Source organism: Danio rerio, chromosome 20 (assembly GCF_049306965.1).
Source record: "Danio rerio strain Tuebingen ecotype United States chromosome 20, GRCz12tu, whole genome shotgun sequence".
NCBI lineage: Eukaryota > Metazoa > Chordata > Actinopteri > Cypriniformes > Danionidae > Danio > Danio rerio.
Genome location: NC_133195.1, coordinates 31,569,064 through 31,585,839, shown reverse-complemented (window position 1 = coordinate 31,585,839; position 16,776 = coordinate 31,569,064). Strand labels below are relative to the sequence as shown.

Sequence of the window (16,776 nt, the reverse complement as noted above, 5' to 3'; positions counted from 1 at the left end):
AACGGCACTTGCACGCTCCGTGTGGCTAAAATCAAACTACAGTGCAATGCATTCTGGATCCCATTGATTTCTAATTTTTATAGCTTCCGACAATTCACAAAAAAGAGCCACATAATGATAAATAATGTTATGATAGCTAGTTATAATTGAATTACTTGTTACAGTTACAGTTATGAAATAGTTTGATAACACGCAGGAAATATGCATGGGCTAATGAGATGAGCACATTGAAATTGTCTATAGTAATAGATAGAGTCTTGAAGGGGTGGAACATTTCAGATACTAGAGAAAATGGGTTTGGTTATAAGATTGAAAGATGGAAAACTGAAATATGAGGTAATGTCATTTTTTATTTTACTTATTTTTTTATTCATTTAGGTAGAAGCGACAAGTAAGCATGGAAGGTTAGATCTTCGTTGCAATCTTCTTAATGCAAAATTTTGTCATTGTTTTGGAGCACACTATCTTATAGATGTCCTTAGAACTAACATATTGGCCTCTAACAGACATTTCATGAGTTATCAGACACATTTGGCCTAGAGAAGCAGGATTTTTAGAAATTACTTTATAATAAAAAAATAAAAATAAAATTTAAGGATGATTATAATTTGATCACATTATTTCCGGATGCATACATAAAAGAAGAAAACAAAAAAACTTGTCTCTAAAATATATAAATGCATTCAAAACAGTAAGACTCATTCATCAAATTGCAAAAAACAAAAATAGGAGAAAGAGTCAAACCAATAATTAACAGACGAAGGTGAATTGGGTAAGCTAAATTGTCCATAGTGTGTGTGTGAATGAGTGTGTGTGGATGGTTCCCAGTGATGGGTTACAGCTAGAAGGGCATCCGCTGCATAAAACATATGCTGGATAAGTTGGTGGTTCGTTCCACTGTGGTGACCCCTGATTAATAAATGGACTAAGTTGAAAAGAAAATGAATGAATAAAAGGATCTAATGACAATACAACCAAAAACAAAACTGACCATTTACAATTGAATTATATGACAATTATAGCTATAATAATAATAATAATAATAATAATAATAATAATAATAATAATAATAATAATAGAAATAATAATAATTGAACTGGGTGCATTCATTTAACAAATTCATGAATATTTTGGCTTATCACATGTATTATAGTAATTAAAATGCATCATTATCATTAAAGTTCATTATACAATCATTATACATCATTAAAGTTAAAAGGTACAACAAAATGTTTGTGTCACAGATTGAAGTTTTTAACAAGACTGGACGTCAGATATGCAGTTTATTTATAAAGATATTTGAAAATGTCTTGATTTTGCGAAGATGTTGGGGGTATGAGCACCAGGACAATTCAGTGCTCATGAACCTACAGAGAACAGACTTACCCCAGACACTTCTGGAATCTTCCAAAGACTTCGCTTTCTGTCTCTAGTGTGGTTATTTTGGGAATATCTAAAGCCAATATTTGGTCTCACTCACCTGTTTGTGAGCAAACAGTGAAGCTGATGATTTCAGCACTCTGCCTTTAATAACAGTGGCTTTTGTTCAATACATAATAAGTGCATATATCATGACACATGATAAAAATATATCTTTTTCATGTTAAAACAAGTTTTTGTCCTAACAATCTGTGATGGTATGTCTAAAAAATATATTGATTCTATAAATATTCTATTGCCCATGACGTTGTGGCAAAACAACACCATAAATCTCAATGACCCTAATCACCTCAGGTCTTGACCTGACTACATGTTGTAATGTAGTGTAAATGTAATGTAATATGTGTATTTATATAGTGCATTTATTGTCTATGGCCATACACCCAAAGTGTTTCACAATCATGAGGGGGTCTCTCCACACCACCACCAGTGTGCAGCATCCACTTGGATGATGATGTGACGGCAGCCACAGGACAACAGCATCAGTGCGCTCACCACACACCAGCTATTGGTGGAGTGGAGGGACAGTGATAGAGTCAATTCAGTGGATTGGGATGATTGTAAGGCCATGACTCTTAAAGGCCGATGGACGAAATTTGGCCAGGACACTCTTTATGAGAAGTGCCATGATATTTTTAATGAGCACAGAGAGTCAGGATCTTGGTTTAACGTCTCATCCAAAAGACGGAAGTCATCGTAACTGACTCGAGTGGGCAAATGCTCACATTTGATGGCTTCTGGCATTGCTGATGTCAAAGAGGTGAATCGAATGGTCCATGGTGTCAATGCTAAGGTTATGGTATGTGCAGGCTAGTGTTATGGACAATGAACACTGCTGCATGTTATTGATGGCATTTTGAATTCGCAGTAAAACCGTGATGCTGTGGCCCATTGTTGTGCCATTCACTTACAAACAGCACCTGATGTTGCAGCCTTATAAAGAACTGCCCCATGTTGCAAGGATCTGTACACTGTGCATCCCAGTCCTTGCACGCCCAGCAGACTCACCGGACATGTCACCCATCCATCAACTTCACACAGCCATTAAAGAGGAGTGGACATGTTCTGACTAATTAAATACATTATCATGTTAATTGTGCACTGGTGGAAACTCATATGCTCGAACATGGTGTTCGTTATGGACAAAAAAGCTGGAATCCAGTAGCCACTGACTTCTTTACCAAGGATGTCAATGCTACCTGTACCAATATTGTTCAAAATATCTTCTTTTGTGCTCAGTGGAAAAAAAGAAACTCATAAAGGCTTGGGACCACAAAAGGAGAGAGTAAATGATGAGTACATTTCCATTTTGGGACGAACCATCCCTTTAATCTGAAAAGTTTACTCCTGTAAGGCATTTTTGACTTCATAGTGACATCTAGTGTTGAATATAAGATACTTGCTAAACATTGTGTTTGGAAATAAATATTAAAGGTGTCTGTACACTTCATGATAAAACTAAATTAAAATAATAATTAATCAATTATTCCACCTATGAGTAATAAAAACAGTTTTACGCTCTCACTTGCATTTGACTAACATAATGCCACTTTGACATAATGAAGCACTCCGGCAGCATGCATCAGTTTGATTAATTTTACTTTTATTTGTTGTATATCATCTGTGCACTGCATTTCTCTGAAAGTGAAGCTGGTGGGAGAGATTAAGCCCCCTCAGGAGGAATGGGGGAAGGGACTGCTGTCGGGTCAATGCAGATTGTCTGAGCTCAGAGCTGCAACATACACAAAGCTGCTTTTTAGGGCAGTCACCCTCACCCTCATCAGACTCCTGTATTACACTAATGTTTAGAGAGCAGACTGTTGGCACTACAGAAATGGATCATTAGTAATGGAGGTAGACCATGAGGAATGACTGAAAGGAGTTTTGCTCTTAGGACTGTAATAGAATGCCATTATTGACACTCATGTTTTGCATATTTTGTTTGACCACAGTCGGCAAAATATGGGTTCAGAATGTTACATGGCCTCTTTGAACCTGTTTGAGTTTTGTCCTTCTGTTGAACACAAAAGAAAATATTTTGAAGAACGTTGAAAACCAGTAACCATTGACTTCCATACTACTTTAATATGTAAGTCACTAGTTACAATTTCCAGCATTCTTCAGAATAATACATTTTTTTAATACTCTTTTTTTAGGGTCTTAAAGGGTTTGCTGTGGTAGAGCAAAGGTGATAGATGTGTGAAAGGATCACTGACTGTGTTTGTGTGTTTCCTCCTGTTTGGTACTCTGACCTTGTGGGGCAGTGAACACAACTATGTGCTTGTTTTTACCCTTTTACTGATCCAGCGGCTCATATAATCCACCATTTAAGCTCCTTATCTGTAGCACTATTTTGAGGAGAGAGGGGGAAATACACTATCTGCCTTGCTTAAAGGGAGTCTGACAGCTGATCATCATGGACCATTTATTTACATCATGCACATTTTCTTTAAATATATACAAATTGAAAAAGAAAGAATATTGTGTGGTCATATACAACACCAATTCATGCCACTTAAAAGTGATTGGCTGTATTTGATCTAGATTAGGGTGCCCAAACTTTTTCTTATAAAGGGCCAAAAACCAAACTTGACTGAGGTTAGTGGGTCGAAGGTAAATATAGTTGCCATGGTAAATTTCATAATTTATTTAATAATGATTAGAAATGACTAGAAAACCTTGCTTTATATTAACTAATACAGTTTTTTTTACATTTAATAATTAACTTATTACAATAAAAACAAAACAATCTCATTTATAACAGAATTACACTAGTTTTTGCCTTGATTTGCTTGCTGTTGCTTCTGCATAGTTCTCTATTCGTCGAGTGACAGTATTTACATTTTAAAAATCTGATTCATTTACAACATTTAATTGAAACATTTCATTTCAGTTTGCTTTTTTTGTAGCTCAGCAATAAAACAAACAAAAAAGGTTACTTCAAATTAGAAATGATGATCTCTATGTTAAAGGCATTCGTCCCAACCCTCTCCATCATACTCACTGCTCCTCTCAGATGGCATGGGGGCCACATCGAAGGTTACAATAGGCCAACTTTGGCCGGCGGGCCCTACTTTAGGCATCATTTGTCTTATTTTGACTGCTATGTCTTCATTAATAAGTGAAAATAACCAATTGAAAAAGGCTTTAAGACCAAGTGGAATCCTTTATTGGCTGTCGCTTCGGTGAGACTTCAGTTTTGGCCAGTGCTAACAAATATTTTTATTTAACAATCTAACATAAGAGAAGTCATCTTTTGCTACGGGATTGTTTTTAAATAGAGAAAACATTTTACAGAACAAACATTTGTATTATAAATCTTCGACCTCATTCTTAAAATAAAAAATGAGCAATATAAAAGTGTGAAGCCCCAAAAGCGAACCATATTGAAATTGATTTGAATACTATTTTGGCTGTTGTTATCCAAGAATATTCAGATGTTTTGTTTTTTTTTTACAAGAGAGGCTAGACAAATTGTGAAGCTCTACATTATTATTATTATTATTATTAATATTATTATTATGCAATTTATAAATAAAATTATCGAAATGGACAAATTCTGACTGAGGAGTTGAATGTGCTGGCCAGTTTATTCTATGCCTAATAAATGGCATTAGACTTTATTTTTTTATTTAAAACATTAACAGATTCCTATTTTTTCTAATGATATATAATATAATAAATGTGTATTTTAAAAACAAGTGTTATTTCATATTTCTGTTCCCAGAGATGGGTTGCAGCAAGAAGCGCATCCGCTGCATAAAACATATGCTGGATAAGTTGGCAGTTCATTCCGCTGTGGCGTCCGAAGGAAATTAATGTCTAAGCCGAAAGGAAAATGAATATGTATGAATGAATGAATGAATGAATTTCATATTCCTTTATTATAAATTTTAAGGAAATACTTTTGGTGTATCAAAAAGTGTTTATGATCCATCCGACAAGCGAATCCAGCTAAAAATAGTGCTAAACATAATAATTAAATAGAAAATAAGGCGATAACTGCAAAAAGGTCCACATTTTGAGAAAAAAACAACCACCTCTTTCATCAGGCTGCTATGGGCCTGCTATTAAAGAATCAGGATCAGTTTTATTTTGAAATGCATTATATAGTTTTCTATGTTATAGTTTTCTTCTGAAATGATCTGCTGTATTTGATCTAGATAATTGATTAAAATTACAAAACTAAATACTTTTCCCTTATAATTTAAAGTTGAAACAACTGTCTATATAAAGATTTATTTTTGCCCGATCACAGTCATAACAACAGCAGTTGTTTGTTAAAGGGTTTTAAATTATTAATATTAAAGTATTTTCAGTAATCTCTGATCACACTATTGATAACAGTATAAAGTAGGCCCACTACTAATGAATCAAAATTGTGTTTTCTAAGACACAGCTTTATACTGTTATGAATAACACCATTATTAGAGAATCAGGATCAGTTCTGTTTTAAAATGAGATATGTTACATTAAATTTGTCATGACAACAAGTTTTCCTCTGAAATATTTTGTAGCTACAGAATTATTATTATGCTTTAATACAGCTGTGATAAAACCACCACATCCATAATAATCAAAATAGCCAAAACAACATTGTTTTTATTCTCCGGGTTTTTTTTATATAATTGTTATTAATAAAGTATTAGCAGAAACTGACATCCAAACCGTGCTGTTTTTGTTTGTTTATTTCTGTCATTTTAAACTGTCATCAAGTTCACATTTAAAGTAGGTCGTTAGAGTAACCATGTTTCTGTGTTTTTATAGCTCTGATAAGAGTACTAAAACAAGAATATTACCAATGGTCTAAATATTTTTATAGTTTGCAATTACTCACAAATATGCACAGTATTAGTGACCCACGTATTAGTCACAAACAACGCTGAGCAATCTCCACGTGTCTTGCTGGTTCCGAGACATGTAAATGAACTACAATTACCACCTCCCATTGCCACCATAAGGGCTTTCCTTCAACCCCATGTAGAGACTCCGCCCAGAAAAGCTGTCTGGGTGTTGTAGTCCTACACAATAGTTCCGTGGTTACATCCACCGACTGCGTAACTTAAACAAACGACAAGTCCCACGATGCTCTGCGGCGCAATCACAGACGTGACACGCCACGGTAAATGTCCGTGTGTAGGCGAGTCACGTGTGGGGAGTCCGTTGATCTCGTTTCGTGTAAGCAGTGAATCTCTCCTGTTTGTTCATTTGATTTGGGCCCCGTTTCATGTTGTTTTCAAAACAACATTTCGTGTAGATTTATCTATCTTCGCCGAAGAATGAGCGACAACGATGATATCGAGGTCGACAGTGATGTGAGTATAGTTATTTTTGTTTGTACTCTGCATGTTTGAAAATGAAACCTCTTGTATTTTCGATACTTGAGCCTCAATACGGGGCTAGCCTGCTAGCTAGTTAGCCAGCCAACCTAGCGTTTGAAATAATTTCCCAGCCAGTTTATTGAGAATATCCAGCCAGATAAGCGATTAAACACGGGGGTCGAGTCTATACTCGTCTCCGTATGTGTACATTTGCGATTATGTGTAAGTTACTAAAACAGTGTATTGCATCCATCAAATAGCCAGTTAAGTATCACTCTTACAGCTGTAGCTACAATTGTACTTTCTGTTCTGTTTTCTTACAGGAAGATTCACCGAGATTTCACGGTGTGGTGCGTAATAAGCGGAGCAATTAATCCAGTTTAGCCTTTAATGCTGAAAATATCTTCTCTTTTTGAGATTAGCTACCATATATTTCCGGGTAGGTACTGAACGCCGACTGATTTGCATCGGTGGAAGACAAAACAATATAGGATGATGCCTTAAAAGGGGGCATGGATGTGTTGGATTCGATGAGCACCGGGGTCTGCTTGTTTTGGGTGGTTCGGGGAGCTCTGTGCTCGACAGCAGGGCACTTGCTGCAGGAGGGAGGGAGGGACGTTGGCTGAGCGAGAGCCGCAGCCACACTGCGAGTGCGCGACGCGATAGCCCAAAAGCTCGCGTCGCAGAAAGCCAGCAGCGAGATCTCTGTATCCGAGCATTCTGCTGTGTCGTGACGCTCGCAGTGTGTGTGTGGCGCAGTAGTTAGACGATGGAAATATACGACGGCAGGGTTATCATTTGAAATCTATGGCTTTAACATCAATGGTGTCTTGTTTTTGTTAGATCAGACCGTATATGAATAAATAAGCAACATTAAATATTAATACTGAACCTATGGAACATCCCCCTTGCCGATTTCCAAAGACATTTTGTACATTGTTTATACTAAATTGTCAATGTACGGATAAATTATTTTAAAATGATAGTAATACACATATCTTTGTTATATTAAAAAAAGGGTTTAATGGGGATTCTGTGACTCTTATTTTTCTAAATTAGAGAAATCTTAAATTCGTAATGGCATTGGCATTAATGTTGAATGTGCTTAAACATGTAATATCTAAACAAGCAAAAATGAATACATTTAATTTACTTTTGCAATAAATTGAACAAGTCAGGTTATGCTTAAAACAACAACAACAAATATCTGTCAACAGGGAACGAAAATTGATGAGTTGATTTTTTGAGCTCAATAAGCTCAAATGTTTGCTGTTTTAATCATAAGCTCACTTCATTTTGATCCATTTCAGGAATTTATATCATGTCATTTTGTTTCTTAAGTAAATATCTTAGTTTAAAGATCTTTCCATATTTTATCTGCAAAACAAGACGACAATACTGAGGATAAACTAAACTTTTAACAGTGTGATGAGAACATATATTTTCTGGTTAGTGGAAATCTAGTTATACTATTTGTTTTGTAAAATGATTAAGTTGTATTTTCAAATTGTGTTCACTGTCAATTTAGAGAAAATGTTGAGTTGACTTATGTGACCCTGCTACACTAACCCAGTCTTATGTTGCATGTCAATATCATTATATGGGTACATGATAAATGTACATTATCAATATTTATTTTATGCTACAATTCATTACAATATTGAGTTATTTAGTAAATATACCATAAGCAAAACTAAATTTTTGATAAGTACTGTGCGTTAAACTTGAAACTCAGCTTTTTTTTTAACCCCCAGATTACAGATGTTTAAATTGCTGTATGTTGGGCAAGTATTGTCACGGACACCTCATTAGTTCAGCTTTCAGATAATGCACGAATCTTAATTCCCAAAAACGGAGACATGTCACTGGTTTTGTGCTACAGGGTCACATATTGTCTTTTTATAATTAGATTTTTTATTTAGTCAAAGTATTAAAATGACCTTCATAAACCTGCAGAAAGATTGTGGTAAAAGTTTGGAACAAATGGAGTTCACGATGCAGTATTAATTCTTTTAATGGGTTTTTAATTACAAAAATTTCCAGTCTGATCAGTGACTTTTGAGAGAAGTTGGTTTGTCATGCTTTCCTTACATTACTCATGCATTTGCAATAGCCTTTAAAAAACAACACAAACAACAGCAAAGAAAACTAGGAACATTTCTTATGATATCTTATAATCCAGATACAAATTAAGTGCAATAATCTTTAGATTTTGTAATTAAAATTAAAGAGAAGCATTTGGTGTAGAACCTTGTCGTTTCCTATCCAAAAAAACTGATAATTGCAAATTTTAAATGAGCTTGACAGATGAAACTGTCTCTGAAATACTGGGCACAGCATAAAATGGTGTGTTAAATTGAGCAATTTGACCATCAAAAGGTCATAGGTCTTTTGTTTTGTATTTATTTTTACAATACATCAGCGTTGCTTTCAGGAAATTAGATTTAGGTTTCATTTTCTGGAATAGTACCACAGTCAGTTTTCTACTAAAATGTTTATGTTCTGTCAGTGTGGTGAGAAATCGAGCCCCGCCCCTGCAATCGAGTTTGCATAGGACCCTAATGGATCGTCTACGTTGAATGCCTGATGAAAAGTACTTTCTATAAACTATTCTCAGTCTTGAGATTTTAACAAGACTAATCATATTAGTAACATTATTATCGGTAACTCCAAGTTAAAGTATTTAATGATGTCTTTTTGATATCTTTATGTATTTATATGTAACATTATATATTTACATTAGAAGTGGTAGCAAGTCGTGGGCTAAAATATATCTAAAATAAAAGCAGGAAAGAGACATTCTCCATGCCACAACACATGCCTTTAGTTGTACATCAGTTTACAAAATGCATAATTTAAAATAGTTGTAGTGATAGTGATGTCATTTATAACGCTTTTTTAAATGACATAAATTTAAATGAGATTTTGCTTCATTTATATATAAATTGTGGCGATTTATTATGACATTGGCGCGAAAGGTTAAGTGTGCCGACATATAGCACCATGGTGCTCTTGACGACCCGAGTTCGAGTCCCGGCTCAAGGTACTTTGCCGAACCTACCCCTCTCTCTGCTTCTAATAATTTAAAAAATGTTTAAGTTGTGTACTGACGTCATATAAATGTTGATTTGCAGCCTGTTTATATCACCATTTGTCTGTGATGCTCTTGGAAATGGGCTTGTAGATCCCTTCACCTAAGATTACTCTGCTAAAAGAGTAAATTTAGTCTATTTTTTGCATTTGTGTTTTTCACCTCTCAAATTAAAAATATATTTATATTTAAGAGTGAGAAATTTCTGTCACGGTTTTACTCCCATTTCTGTTGTCCAAATCCTTATGCCTTTTCCTTCTCTGAAACAAAAAATATGTTTTGAATAACAATTTTTGCCCACACAATGAAAGTTAATGCAATCCAGATTGGCATCAGAATCCAGTGACATTCACCGAATGGACCAAAAGGCATGATTTTATTTATTTTTTTACATGCAAAAGTCATACAGGTTTTGAACAACATTAGTGTGAACAAGTGAATTTTTGATTGAATTATCACCTACAATTGCGACAGGTCAGACTTTGAAAAGGGTTCACATCGAGACCTTTAAAATAGCACTCGTCGCTAAGCGGGCTTGTTTTTACAGGCCTTGAGTTTTCATTGGGTCGACTGGAGACACAAGGTCTGCAATGTCCCCAAAGTCCTGTTTATCTCCCTCTTCTTTTTGTGCTGGGAGGAAATATTTTTTTTATCAGGATGTTGAGATCATAAGACAACAGGAGCGCATGTTGTGCTATATTCAGAGAAAGCTTTTTTCAACAATAGGGCTTGTCATTTTGACTCTTATGTAATTTATAGTCCTTCATGCCCTTTATGTTATAGCATTAGGGGGTTGCTGCCACGTGAGGTTTGTCATACTCGCGTGCAGAATAGCTCTTTTAAGTGTTGAGCAATTGGTGGCCACCTCACATGCATGTAACTCAATCCTGACGCTGGCGCTGTACGGTGTATCCTTTTAGACATCAGACAAACAGCCTGGATCTGCCAGCATTGCTCTGACCACACCTCAAGCTTTCAGGTGCCACATACACACTGGAATGTCTTTGTGCTGTCTGGTGGCACTTCAGCATTAAGATACCTGCTTTCGTTTTGTCTCTTTTTCCATGGAATGCAAAAGAGGCACTTGTTAATGAGTCACTGGATTCGAAACAGGTTTTACAGCTGTGCCTTTATGTAATAACAGTGTCCTGGCCAAACCCAGTGACATTGGACTCCAGTGGACCAGTTGTTTTCCTCTGCTCGGAGACCTTAAGCGGTTAGGATCTTTTTTTGTTATTGTCTTATAAAAGATGTTTTGATTGACGTTACCATCTTGAATGAACTAAATTATAATCAATTACACATAGTTAAGCTGTCCTGGCAAAAATAATATTCATTCATTTTCTTTTCGGCTTGGTCTTTTAATTATTCTGGGGTCGCCACAGCGGAATGAACTGCCAACTTATCCAGCATATATTTTACGCAGCGGATGCCCTTCCAGCTGCAACCCATCTCTGGGAAACATCCATACACACTCATTCACACTTATACATTACGGACAATTTAGGCTATCCAATTTACCCGTATCGCATGTGTTTGGACTTTGGGGGAAACCGGAGCACCCGGAGGAAACTCACGTTAACACGGGTAGAACATGCAAACTCCACAAAGAAACACCAACTGACCCAGCCGAGGCTCGAACCAGCGACCTTCATGCTCTGAGGTGATGGCACTACCTACTGCGCCACTGCATCGCTCTGCAAAAATAATAAGTAGGGAAAAACAGAAATCAAGCAACTATTTTCCTAATCTTCTTCAGTATTCATAAACACTTGAGAGAGTAGGATACTTCATTTTTTATGAATATGTTGGCGTTTATGCACAATTGAATTTACAGCCTTTCAGAGTATACTTTATTTTTGTGGCATCCTTGAACACAAGGACACACACATTTATGTGCAAGTTTTTTGCTAGTACAGTGTTTGCTGGGATTTGAGCAAATAAAAATTATTTTTGTGCTCATTTAAATCAGAGTTGAGCATATTTAAAAATCCCTAACACATGCACTTGTCAACATGCATCCATTTAAAAAAAAAAAAATTAACTTAATTTTTTATTACATTGTATTGTGCAGTTTGGTTCACTTCGGCTCAATTTTTTAGGATTTTTACTGCATTCCATAGTATTAATGCATTACGTAGTATTTGTTTTTTTTGTTCAATCTCCGAGCGACCCAAAACATGATGGATACTCATTGCTCATCATAGATTGGTCCAAAAGTAATCTCTACCAGCATCATTGGATTTGTTATAAGACTTTAAACCTGCTATAATTTCTAGTTAACTATACTAAATTAATTATACAATATTAAACCATTTTTTACCACTTTGAGAAAAAAGACCTGAACTAGCAGCATCTTGGTCAATTAAGTTCATGTGTTTCTTTTGTTCGTGACTGAGCAACAGATCCGGCAGGGTGGGAACCAGAACCGTAATGAAAAATTTTCAAAAAGCCATGGCAGTGTATATATTTATATATATATAGCAACTATAGTGATGATACCAGCCACTGCTTTGAGCAGTACTACTGCTGTGGTAATGCAAACTGGACCTGTTCCAAACTGTACTCTACAAGGCAGTGGAAAAGCAACTTTAGTTCTTGTTTCTAATTCTTCCTCTCTTTTCCAACTCAACTGGGCTGAAGGAAAGTAATGCAAAAATCATTCAGTGCATGCGCACTTTAGTTTGTCATGATACTACAGTTTCTGGAATCGGTACTAAAATTTAAAAAATGTCCACTTCCCAATAATCTTTGAGTTCATACTTGAACACTGTTGATTGGCCATTGAGTTTCCCTGTTTAACAGAAATGACTGTGATTGTCCGTGAAGGTCACCAGTTCACCACCTCCAAACACAGATGCAGAGACATTGGAGCGATTCAAAGCTGCAAAGATCAGTCAATCTATAAGGACATTGCTTATATGTCAGCTCATAGACAGACCAGTTGATCGCACTGCTTTGAAATGCTCCAGTGTCCTCAGTGCACTCAGTGAAGAACTAATGACGACCAATCACAGTCATTCCTGCCTAGTGTGTTCAGCATATGAACCCACTGGTCAATCATTGTTTAAGTTTGCACTCGACAGTTCTCAAATGTTGTGGGAAATGGACATTTTTAAAACTTCAGTACCGATTGGTACCAAAATTCCAATATTGTGACAACACTAGCGCACACTGAATTTATTTTAAGTTCTCACTCAGAATAATTGGCTTGTTGCATGTATTTTTTTACTGTGATAATGATTAAATTCTCATCAAATGGACTGTATGTAAACCCAAAGTAGCTAGATTTTCGGCCTTTTAGTCAACAGCAAAAAAAAAATAAAGTTTTTGAGATTTTAATATCTATAATAAAAATTTTAAAAATGTTAAACAGTAAATGTTTCCTTATTATTAACATTATTATCAGATGGCACTATGACAAGTGAAGAGGCTGAAGCCGCTGTGATTCTCTTTTTGCAGGCAGACAAACGGGCACACCACAATGCGCTGGAGCGCAAACGTAGGGACCACATCAAAGACAGCTTTCACAGCCTTCGGGATTCTGTTCCTGCATTGCAAGGGGAAAAGGTTGGTGAATGTCATTGGTAAAAGCATGAGGAACACAAGTAGACATAAAGGATGTTTGTTTTGTGTTCTGCTTGACAATGAAAGGTCTATTTTATGCTGAAATGGTTGCATTTTTGACTGTTTAAATTGCTTTTACAACATGGTTAATGTGGCATTTCCAATATGATTGAAGTTGAGTGGAGGTGTGAGTGAAAAGTGTTAGGAGAATTAAGCGCACTGTAGATCCAGACTGATTGATGTGATCCAAGTACAGGCGTGGTGCCAGGAAGCCATTACAGGGGGAAATGCGGTTTCTCCTTCCTCTTGTGTCTCATGTCTGAAACAGAGGCCTCAAGATTCTTGTTGTTTGACCCTTAGGATAGAGCCATGTTTATTTATGCTGTTTATGCAAAAGTGTCAGGTTTGAGTTCGATTTTAGTCTATGAAAATTTACTCAAGTCATAAGAGTAGGGATGCTTGCTTGTATTGGTTATCAGCTGATAATAATTTACATGTATTCAGGAGACATTATATCTAAAGTGACTTATAAATGAGGAAGATGGACAATTTTATAATAGTGGTGATCAATTTGAGAATTACTGGTTATACGAAGTTTTAAATATTACATAGACAAGGCATTGCTTGATTGTTGGATGTTTAGCTGTGCTACATTTTTACATGTAGATTAAGGTAGTCATGCTGCTGCAGTGGTGTATCTTTATAAACACTAAATAATGACTTGGATTGTATAGCTATTGTCAAAATGAATAATGTACATTTATATTAAAATGCATGAATTTAATTTAGATAAGCAATTAAATTAAAGTTTTTAGTATTTTTAAAAATATTTGCTTGTAATTCTTTTGCATTAATTCTTATTGTATATAAGACAGAGTTTAGGGCAAAGTTCATCCAAAAATAAAAATGTATTCCTCCTTTGCCCGCCCTTGGGTTATCCAAAACTTGCTGCTTCTGTTAAAGCTCTAAAACAGGACTCAAATTCAATTCCTGGATGGCCGCAGCTCTGCAGTTTTGCTCCAACGCTTTCAAACAAACACAGCTAATACAAATAATCTACGTGTTCAAAAGAGTCATGAACACGTTCATTAGATGGATCAGCTGTGTTTGATAGGGTTGGAACAAAACTGCAGAGCTGCGGCCCTCTAGGAATTTAGCTTGAGACCTATGCTCTAAAAAATGGAGATGTTGGGAAGAATGTTGATAACCAGACATGAAAACAAGAATGTAAGATTTTTGGATGAACTATCCCTCAAGTTGTGTGCTTTCAGTTGTGATTATTTGAATGAAATGACTTTAAGGTTCATGTGTGTGCAATAAAACTGCATTCCGTGCGTCAAATTCTAGTTTTTCATTTGTTGCTGACAGCAATCTATCAAACAGGCATCCCGAGCTCAAATCCTAGACAAAGCCACAGAATACATCCAGTACATGCGACGGAAAAACCACACACACCAGCAGGACATCGACGACCTGAAGAGGCAGAACGCCCTGCTGGAGCAACAAGGTATGTGTAATTCCTTGAACATTTTGCAGTTCCCTCGTACCACATCCAAAACATGCCATCTGTTTAATTTCCAGTACGGGCACTGGAGAAAGTCAAAGGGACCACGCAGCTTCAGGCCAACTACTCGTCTTCAGACAGCAGCCTGTACACCAACCCCAAGGGCAGCGCCGTGTCGGCCTTCGACGGCGGGTCTGATTCCAGCTCCGAGTCCGAGCCGGAGGAACAGCGCACCCGGAAGAAGCATCGCCCGGAGGATAGCTAAACCCTGGATCCACAAAGTTCTCCTCTGAGGGGAGGGAGAGTCACAGCAATGGCCTGTTTCATGTTGTATTTTGTGTACCTCAATCTCCCCAAACCACCTTGATGATCAATCTCTTTTAAGTGAATGTCGATTCTACACCAGAAGAAACTCGAGAGCGAGGGACGTCTGCTAAAGGAGGAGAAAACAAGGCTTGTTTTTACTCTCTCTCCCTCTCCGACTGTGTTCGTCCATCTTGCGTCCTGGCGCACGCAACAACAAACGATGATTTTAAACCCAAAATGAGGCAGCTTTGCAACTTAAGGACATGATGCTTTGTTTTTTTGTTTTGGTTTTTGTACCCTTGTCTACAATCCCTCCAGGTTGAAATCCCAGAGGGCGAATGAGGCGTACAACTCCTAGCACTGCTAAAATATACGTTTTTGTTGAATATCTTAAAGCCTGCTTAGAACCTACCCTTAGATAAATTGTCCTGAGTGATTTGCCTTTCTAAATATTTGTTACTTTTTCCATAAAGGAATGTTTTTGAAGCATCTATCAATGTACCCCCTTGTTAGACCTATGGGATGAGTGATACAGTTTGACATTATCGATAAAATCCCTTATTTAAAAAAAAACAAAGAAAAAAAGAAAATCAACATGCTTTTGGGGAAGGCTGCTGAGCTTGTGTTGTATTTGTTGTTTTAGCCTGATGTAGTGAAGTTTACAAGATGGGGGGAAAAAGATTTTTTTCTTTCTAAAAAAAAATGGGTTTAAAAAGTGATGATGAAGCATATATTGTGCATCTGTCATCTGAGCCTCCCAAACATGTATTTTATGTATTTCACTCCATATTGGGAATGTAAACGTTCCAAATAATGTTTCCCCTCCACAAAAGATAGTCAATATTGAAAGAGTAGATTCATGTCGTGACTTTTAAAGGTAAATGTTCTAAATGTTCATTGGAAATTTGACCGCTGCACACTGCGAAAGTTGCATTTTGAGTGTCTAGGAGGCGTGTGTGTGCGTGCGTGCGTGCGCGCGTGTGTATATCTTTTACCATATTTTCCTCTTAGGACATTAGTAGAACAGAGTAGGTCTTTCTTTGTCTGATTCCATTCCATGGAAATTACAGGTATGTTGTACATACTGCCAACAGTTGTCTTGCAAGTTGAGGCCTACCTTTACATTGAGAATATAAATAAAACTATTTTATCCTTTACATATGCTGTGTGCTTCCTGTATACCAGTGGTTCCCAGTCATTTAGACTGTAGGCCTCTCGTTGTCCAAAACTGACTTTTTTGTGTCTTTTAGAGAAAACCACATTGGCTTCACATTAGGGCTGAGCGATATGACAGTGCAATAACTATTTTCCATATTGAACGTTAACGATATATATTTCACTATAAGCTAATGCTTCCAGATTTAAGATTATTTCAACAATGACTGAAGCCACAAAAAGGAGAGGGTCCATTAAATAGCATAACCTATTTTCGGTGGGTTTCCAAGACCAACACACTTCTAGATTCCCATTGTTGCACATTTCTGCTGTATGATTGGCTCTTACATCAGTATAGAGTAAAAAAAGTGCAGACCTTATGGACAAATTAT

The 16,776-nt window shown here is 36.5% G+C and overlaps 1 protein-coding gene across 4 annotated transcripts; it reads left to right on the top strand.

Annotated features, from left to right (window-relative positions):
- The first annotated feature begins 6,591 nt into the window (after nucleotides 1-6,591).
- max (myc associated factor X) lies at nucleotides 6,592-16,388 on the top strand. Of its 4 annotated transcripts, none has more exons than XM_005160619.5 (5): nucleotides 6,592-6,755; nucleotides 7,085-7,111; nucleotides 13,315-13,422; nucleotides 14,788-14,926; nucleotides 15,001-16,386. In XM_005160619.5, the coding sequence occupies exons 1-5, from the start codon at nucleotides 6,720-6,722 to the stop codon at nucleotides 15,186-15,188; spliced, it is 498 nt and encodes a 165-aa protein (XP_005160676.1). In that variant the 5' UTR covers nucleotides 6,592-6,719; the 3' UTR covers nucleotides 15,189-16,386.
- Nucleotides 16,389-16,776: the final 388 nt, after the last annotated feature.